The sequence below is a fragment of the Adiantum capillus-veneris genome, chromosome 7 (assembly GCF_014529385.1).
Source record: "Adiantum capillus-veneris isolate H3 chromosome 7, ASM1452938v2, whole genome shotgun sequence".
Lineage (NCBI taxonomy): Eukaryota > Viridiplantae > Streptophyta > Polypodiopsida > Polypodiales > Pteridaceae > Adiantum > Adiantum capillus-veneris.
The window spans coordinates 4,264,429-4,273,409 of record NC_140937.1 but is presented as its reverse complement, the minus strand read 5'-3'; the positions used below and the strand labels follow the sequence as shown (position 1 = coordinate 4,273,409).

At 44.9% G+C, this 8,981-nt stretch overlaps 1 protein-coding gene across 1 annotated transcript in view; it reads left to right on the top strand.

The window, feature by feature from the left end:
* The first annotated feature begins 740 nt into the window (after positions 1-740).
* Positions 741-8,981, top strand: part of LOC147453370 (uncharacterized) — a 52,951-nt gene continuing 44,710 nt past the window's right edge. Inside the window, exons 1-4 of the mRNA XM_086515567.1 lie at positions 741-897; positions 1,264-2,101; positions 2,212-2,917; positions 3,064-5,029. Coding sequence (XP_086371693.1) covers positions 1,312-2,101; positions 2,212-2,917; positions 3,064-5,029 — 3,462 coding nt within the window. The 5' untranslated portion in view covers positions 741-897; positions 1,264-1,311. The remainder of the gene's footprint in view (positions 898-1,263; positions 2,102-2,211; positions 2,918-3,063; positions 5,030-8,981) is intronic.

The following is an 8,981-nucleotide window of genomic DNA, read 5'->3' as shown; positions in this document are numbered from 1 at the left end:
GACGTTTGAGGTACTTGCTCCTGTTGTAACCCTGGTTATTCATGTTGGTTGTGAACCTCATTTTTAGATTTTGCACTGATGCCCTCATCTAAGGACACATCCTCAAAGTCCTCTTGTCTACTTTCCCTTTTTGTATGCTGTCTATACATTACTCGCTCATTAAATGTGACATCCTCGCTTCTAACTATTTTGCTTCCAAAAAAGTCAGATAGTCGATAACCAAACTCACCCAAACCATAACCAATGGAGATACACTTGTTAGATATTGCTTCAATTTTGGTTCGTTTGTCCTTGTCAATGAGTGCACAACCAAACATTTCCATGCGGGGACACTTTACCTTCTTCTTTGTCTAAGCCTATTCCAGAATCTTGCCATCAAGTGTGTTGTTGAAGCTCATTTGTTTTAAAGTAAAGTGCCATATCTATCGCTTCAAGCTAGAGTTGTAGAGGTGAAATTGCATGTAGCCTCATACTCCTTGCATGATCCATAATGGTCATCCCATCGGAGGGTGCATGTTAGGGAGACGGGGCATCTCCCTTTTGTGGGAGGGTGCGAGCTATCAGTCTTCCACAGCTTTTGGGCGGGATCTCTCATCCTCGCTCTTCAAGTGCCCTTTTAATTTATGCTATAAGGGGAGTTTTTTAAATTTCAGGGATATTTTTGGGAATCCCCACCACATGAGGGGTATTTAGTTTAGTACTTTGGCCTTAAATTAAAAGGTTGTACCTCATCACGCTCTTAAGGTAATGAGCAATATAATTTGTCGCAGTTCTTAAGAGAGTGCAAGATATGGGCTAGTGCTTCTTTATCGCTGTCGGACCTTCTGAGACGAATGACGACGACATAGCTGCTGCGGAGAGGAGCTCACTTCTCACCACTGTCGATTCTGCTTTCAGGTTTTTCTTTCTGCTTCCTTCTTGTTTTTTCTGCGACTCTGGGCTCTTTTGATTTACGATTCCGGAATTAGCGCTTCTACCTGCACAGCTATCCAATGATTTGAGGATGCTGTACTGCGTCCTGTTGTTAAGATTTGGTCATCATCAATCAAATGAGCATAATCAATATACGCATTGCAAGGCCACTCGGCATGCCAAGCCTGCTGTGATCGCATTTTTTTTGTTAAGTTTTTTATTTGGGGGATTGGGTAGGTTTGCATCGTTGCCATCATCAGTATAGCAACCAGTTTTTGGCTCATGTTCCTTGTTTGAGGGTGAAAGCTTTAAAACCCTAGAAAGACATGTGATGTTTCTAAACTTGAACAGGGTCTCTTTGACTTCAACTGTTTGGGAAAGAGGTGTCTTTGGACTGAAATGTTGAGGCCCAGCAGAGACTATTCTCAATTTAGGCCAAGGCTACAACCTGCAGCCCCTCCGCCTTTGAATGGGCCAATGGGGGCAGGTATGAATGTGCCCCCAATGAATGCACCTGTGAATGTACCTATGAACATGCCCCCCCCACATTATGCTCCTCCTCCGGGTTTTATGAGGCCTCCTGTATCTGGAGGACATTTTTCATACCCCCCTCCCCCGCCCACTCCGGTTCCATCTCCTCATCTTGGCCCTTTCCTTCCCACACTACAAGCTCCACCCTTTATTCCCCCTCTTCCACCGACCCCCCCTGTAGAGGCCCCCCCCCCTCCACCGCCACCACCACCTCCTCCTCCTGCTTCTGAACACTCATCTCCTTTGCATTCACACCCAGAGCAAATAAATCCTTGTAAGCAAGCCACCCTGCCTCTCCCAGCCCAACCCTCAAAACCTCATGATCTTGAGATTCTTAAGAATATTGAGGGCATGGCAGAGTTTGTTGTGAAAAATGGTCCCAGGTATGAAAGCATGGCCCGCGCTAAACACGCTGGAGATCCGAAATTTGCCTTTCTGTTCGAGAATGATTCTGGCCCAGAGGCTGTTACCAATAGAGACTATTACGAATGGAAGAAGGAAGTTGTGAAACTGCAGTCGGAAGCAGCTTCTGAATCAAAGTCAATTGAGCTTTTAGATTCAGACAATGATCCTTCCTGGAATAGCCGGACAAGCTTAAAAGCTCGGCAGCGAGGAGAGGTTCCTGGGTCTCCATCAGTGTCAGATATGGAGATGGAAGGTGTGTATTTTGAAGAGTTTTATACTGGGCTTTGAGGATCTAGCTATAATAAAATTTATGTTCTTTGTTGGCACGTTTTGATTTTTCCTCGCTGTCCCATCTGTCAACAGATGATCTTGACGCACCATCTCCAAGAAGGGACTCAACAACATTGTTGTCAATGGCTTCAGGAGGGGAGCTAGCTAGAAAGCCATTAAGCCCACCAGATACATTGGAGAAAGAGGTTTTGCAGCCAGTGGAGCAGTCAGACAGTCTGAATAAGGGTAAGCAGGCACAGTGCAGGTTGACTGGTGATTATACGGGCGCTCTTATTGATAACTATATGAGTGATATCAGTGAAGATTCTGAGGATTTAGAATCATCGAGGGACGCAGGAATGACTGAGGGTAGAGAAGCCACCGCTCAAGCGAGCAAAGAGGAATTAAATTTGTCTGAACAGGAGTCTTCAGAGCCAATATGCCATCCTGAGGCAAGCTCCCCTGAAACTACTCAACATCTTAGTGTAAGTGAGGCTAGCGAACAGAAAGTTTTGGAGCCAGAAGGGAGTGAGGACAAATGTGAAAAGCAAGGTGACATGGGTCATGTGGGGAGCTTTGAGAAAGGTGTTCTTCCAAGCACATTCGTGGAGAATGAAGTTCAACAAAGCAGAAAGAGAAGCCGGAGTCGTAGTAGGAGCAGAAGCAAAAGTCCATCAAGAAGCCACAGTCAGAGTCCGAGGAGAATGAGAAGCAGCAGTAGGAGTGCAAGTCGGTCATATGAAGACAGAAGTAAAAGTCCTTCACCTGCAAGAAGCGCCCTGCACAACATGTTCAGCAGGTCAGTAAAACACAGTGATGCATATGAAGATTTATCTTGCAAAGTGCTGGATTTACTTCGTATGTTTTTGAGAAACATTACTTTTTACATTTGTCTACACACTTTTTATCGTTTTTGTTTTTTGATACTATCAACTCGACGACTAGGTCACCGCAAAACGATTTATCAAGTAAATATGCTGAAAGGGGTGACGTTGAACTTGCAACAAGACCAAAGAGAGGGGTAAAAGGAGGTGCCAACGTTTGCTTGAACTTCGTTAGAGGTAGATGCTTTCGTGGTGATTCATGCCGATTGCAGCATCAAAGTTCTGACAAACTGTTACAAGGGGTTGATAGAGTACTTGAGCCAGAAGAAAGCGACACTCCAATGCTTACGGCGTCCTCTCAGAATCTGGAAAAAGAGTCAGCACTGGAGGTGGCTAACAATGAGGGTCCCAGTGCGGAAGTGGCTGCTACTAAGAAGGTAAAACGCAAGGCTGCAGATGAGAAACTGGAATCAAGTCCAGAACGAGAGGAAGCCAAGAGATTGGAGTCAAAAAAAGAAACAGCTAAAATGTCTGGAGTGCCATCCCACAAAGATGGTACAGTAACACAAAACCTTACCATGCAATCAGATGCAGGACGGCTTTCTCCATCAGGTGAAGGTAGATCTGCAGCACATTCTACTCCAGTAGCTGACCCGCTACAACTTAAAGCATCTCATGCCTCTGAAGGAGTCCAGTCACCTCGCATGCCATCAGAAACAAGCGTGCAGGCAACTGGAAACTATGGATCTTCCAGTGAACCTTTTCGGTTTCACAATCATGGTGCTGTGCAATTTCCTGCATTTGCTGGAGTGAGTCCATCTCTGAGGCCATCTGTCACCACCCCTACTAGTAATGCTTACTTGAATAGTAACAGTGAGGCAGATAGAACCTATGGAAACAACTTTCCCGGGCGTCCAGGTCAGTTTTCCAGTTCAGCGCTTGGTGACAAAACAGGGTTTCATAATTCTTCTCATGGAAATCCAGGAATGATTCATTCAGCTCCTTCACGGAATCCGACGCATGAATATACTGACCTTGCCCGAAATTATACACCTTCATATTCTCAAGAGTATGGGTTGCCTATGCCAGTTCAGCCAGAAACCGCTCAAAATACACTAGGCCCTCCTCCTGTCTATCCTCCAATTAGGCAGCAGCATGACTTTTCAAGTGACACAGCAAGAGGATATACACCTCTGCAACATGGATATACCTCGCCTTTTGCCTTACCAGTACAACAACACGAGTCTCTTCGTCATCCTCCATTTCCTGGAGACTCATCACAACAGTCTGCTTTTCCAGATGTAGCCAGTCATGATCGGTATGGTATTTACCCCAGGTCTTCTTTTACGTTTACTTCTCAATCGAGTTACACACCATGGGTAACCTCAGGATCTTCAGGCATTTCTTCTTCCAAAGTTTCACAAGTGCAGTCTGTATTAGGGAAGTCCTCTTCATATTCGTATGCACTCACAACAATACCTCCTCTTCCAAGCATAATTGAGCTGCCTGGAGCTGCCAAGCCTTCAAATCCCAGTGATCAGTATGATCCTCTTTCAGATAGTCTTGAGCCCAGTGCGAGTGGTGGTTCAAAGTCAACCTCGTTTGGTGTCCTAAAGACTGTTGAAGATGGGAAATCGTTTGGTGCTTTTGCAAGCACACTAGCATCTCAGCTAGAGAATGTCAGTCCAGGATTTGATGTTGGGAAAGGGGACCCTGCTGAGGCCGCTGGAGACCCAGCAGTTGGTATAGTTGAGAATGTGAGTCCTCCTGAGGACAATAGGGACTGGAGTCCTGGGCAACCGGTGGAAGCCGTTGAGGCAAAGCAGGGTCAACTTCCCCTCAAGAACAAAAAGAACAATTCTCGTGGGTTAAAGTTGCTTAGGTCTGCAGTAGCAGATCATGTGAAGGAGGTACTAAAGCCAACTTGGAAAGAAGGTCATATGAGTAAGGATGCCTTCAAAAACATTGTAAAGAAGGCAGTAGACAAGGTTACTGCAGCTCTTCCTCCTCATCACATACCAAAATCTCAAGAAAAGGTTGACCAATTTATGTCCTCATCTCGATCCAAAATTTCCAAGCTTGTGCAGGTATTTTTAAACCTTTGTGCTATCTGGTTTGTTATTTGAAATCAGGATCATAACTATGGAAGTTTAAGTGGTACTGGCAAATTTTTTAATCAAAGCATATTTGAAGGATTCAATTCAAGTCGAGTTCACTTGAACAACCTTGTAAGGGGTCTTACTTGCCACAAGAAATCTAGAGAGAGTTTTAACAGTGAGGCTCCTACAATAAATCCATTAAAAGTGTGTTTTTAAACATATAAAATCTTTAATGCATTATTGTAAAATAATTATGCTTGTACTTTCATAGTGGTTAAGCTCAAAGGCATCCTTGGTGTTATCACCATAGTTACATGGAACGCAAAATCCGAATGAGGGACATGAACAGCCATGAACTGCATAACCTATGAACACGGACTCGCAATTGTGACATGGAGTAGGGACTGGAACAGGAAATGGAAATGGGGAACATGGAATGTGGACCCAAAAAATTGCCATTCCCAGTGACTATGCTTATCACTCTGAAATTGCGGGAGTGAGGCAGCATGAGAGAGAAGAGAAAGAAAAAGACAGAGTGTCAGATGCAGCGGAATTGAGATAATAGGTAGTGTTGAAAATTAACACTTCCACAATCCTTTATTTTTTCCTTGCGTTAGTGAATGCAAATTTGTGCTATTGATGGTTCGCTTTAGGTTTTTGAGAGAGACAGCCAGAGATGAGGTAGAGATGCAGTGAAATCGAGAGAGGAGAAAGATGCACTGATGGGGTTCTAACCAACCCTCTCAAGGTCCCCCCACACTGTTATCGATGTGGTATTTTCTTTAGCTTGCATAAATGGAATGTACATGATGCACTACTTCAATGTAAGACTCCACTCGACTTGAATGGACGATGAAGCTGCGAGAACTTTTCCATTTCTGGTGCTGATGTGATGGCAAATTGATGCAGCTTTGTGATTTGGCTCGAGGTGTGTTGTGGATGGCCACCACGATGAAGGTCTCCGGTTGATTTGCACTCCCGATCTGAAGGATTTAAGGGCTGAATGCTGGCTGCCAAAAATGCAGACCTGTGTCGCGAATAGGCTATATATCTCGTGAGGGAAACTGGCTGGGAAATCGCTGCGGATGTGGTGGCAAAAGATGGGCAGAAGGTGAGGCCCAACCCAAGGGCAGTGGGGCGCCAGGAGGGAGGGTTCGACGGCTGCCAACGTGCTTCAGAACTCCAGCAGTCGGGAGCTTTTAGTAGGCTGAAAATGCTGATGCACCAAGGGTCAGCGACCTAGAAAAAAAATGATGGCTAAGGGGTGGATCTTGCAATCTCAATAGGAGAACGCTAGAGAGAGATTGAGTGATCGTGTGCCCTTTATAATTCCCACCTATGCTAAGTACCTTTAAAGGCTGGGTCGGGCAAGTGACTTTGACATGACATTATTTATAAATATTGAAGTCATTTATTATTGTTTTATATGGAGGGAGAGTTTTTGGGTGAAATTGTTGCGCAACCCCAAACTCAGGAATATCGAGTGCCGCGGAAATTGGTAGGATAGGTTCCTCTAACTGAAATCTACATGTCCGTAATGTGAGATGCTCACCGAAGTGTAATAACATCTGTCAAACATGTGTACAAACCAGTTATGCAAGAAGGTTCCAAAATGAGAAAACCTAAGCTAATGGACTTGTCCGAGCGTCCAAGTCTTGCGAAGTTCAAAAGGCTCACAAAATTGCTGGTACTAAATCGCTAGGCTCTAAGACAATGCCATGGAGAGGATTGGCTTTGGAAGTCGATGTAGCATGTCTACGTGGCACACAGAGCCATGTGCATGTGACATCCCCTCCTGTTTAAAGTTGAGGTATGGGTATTGAGCTGCATGAGGCTAGCAAATCTGGGTAGTCGACGAAAAATTCCTCATCCACCCTAGCAACTACTCTTGTTTCTTCGCATCATAGTTGAATCGATGCAAGAGGATCTGTTCTGGCTTCATAACTTTGACTTTACAAACTATCTCTGGTGGCTTCTCTTCGTGAATGCTTCGTGGATGGTCATTTTGAAACAATCTAAGCCAAGAGTCATGTAAAACATTATGCATTGTCCCCTTTTGATGATTGGAAACGGACTGCATATACGAAAAGAGAGTTTTGGATGCTTCTAACCATTTTAAAAGAGACACCTTGACGATGCTTGCTAGCATGTCTTGAGTATCATCACTGCTAGTATGAGTTTTGAGCCTTACCGAGTTGAAGCTTAACACTCTCCGCATAGGCCTAACTAACAAGGTTAACATCATGAAATTTTGATATCGAAGTAGTCAAGAGAGATTGAAAAGGTGGACCAAAAGTTGCCTTGTAAGGAACACGAGCAATGGCTATTAAGAGTTTTGCCATCTCTCTGGATTCATCTAGTGGGTCGCAGTAAGGACAGGTGTTAGGGAGTGAGGGCTGTTTTGTGACTATGCCTGCAGTGTGAGGTTGTTTTAACTTTTTCATGTCGGGATGTGTTTAGCCATGTTTAGCTCAGGATTTTGGCTTGGTTCCAAGGTCATTAGGCGTAAGGTGCAGCGGAAGTGGATGTTGAACTTTGCTCAAGATGAGTGCTCCGAACTGTGCTCAAGGGTTCCTTTTACTTATGGAGAGGAGAGCCTTCCGTTCTTTTAGTGAGAGAGTGCAATGGACACAAACAAAGCGGTTGAATGAAGGTACTATAAGGTGTAGCGGAAGTGAATGTTGAACTTTGCTCAAGATGTGCTCCGACGTGTGCTCAAGGTTCCTTTTACTTACAGAAGGGAGAGCCTTCCGTTCCTTTAGTGTGAGAGTGCAATGGACACAAACAAAGTGAATGGACACTGTGAATGGAAGTGCATGAGACTGAGAGATAGAGAAGAGAATACGACACCAGAGACGTTGTAAACCCTCCTCCAAGGGCCCCATTCTCGATGGCGAGAGTGGTCTACTATTGATTGCACAATCTGATACAATGATGTTGATGAAAGTCTAATGGCTGTGTCGATGCCGACGGAGTGGACGATGACGACGAGACTAGGCTGAAATCTGAAAATAAATGACTGTTGTAATGGCTGAAAACTGATCACTGCAAGTCCGGTTACGGCAAGCTCTCACGGCGAGGATCTGTTGCGGGTTCGAGTCGGTTTGTAGAGGCTATATGCTGAATTCAGAAAACGCTGGCAGATTTGCGGGTAAATGCAAAAACGCTAGGGCTATCCGGGGGTTCTTCGCGATGGTACCGATGTGGCAGGGATCTGCATCAAAGGGGCAATCGCGGGCTGATCTGCAAGGCAGTATGGCTGAACCAAAAACGCCGGCAGCAGATTGTCTAAATGTGAAAACGCTAGCACAAATGCTGAGTGCAGGCCTTGGGAAAAACGCTAGGCTAAGGCTGATAAAAAACGCTGGTGTGTTACTGAAATTCGCCAAGGCTGAAGGTCTGAAAACGCTGATGCTTGCTCACCAAAACACTGATGGGTTATGGTTCAAAAATGCTGAAGCTACTGTCCTCTTGCTGGCTGAAATCGCCCAAGGCAATGGTGAGGGTCGTCTTGCTGAGAAGGGTCTCCAGAGGGCCTGCTGCACTTGAGTGCCCGATGCTCTCCTTCTTGTGCTAGATAGTGCTAGCTTTGGTTTGCTTATATATTATGCACTTAAACAAGTCAAGAACAAATAAATATCATATTATCGGGAATTCTAGTTCATAAAGTCATTACAACAGAATACTGTCAGCTCATAGTATCCCTGAAACTCAAAAGAGACATCAGTGACTTTAATATCAAAAATTGGGGCAATCTATTGACAAAGGAGTGGAGCGACTCCCCTCTTGTGCATACCCGTTGCACCAAATTCCGCCTAAGCTGAGTTTGGGGTTCGATTCGGAATAAACTATGCTAAACCAAATGCTTCAAGGTAAAGATTCACAATCTGAGGAGTATCTGCTAGGTCCTCCCCCTCCATCCACTTCGCATCCAATGCGG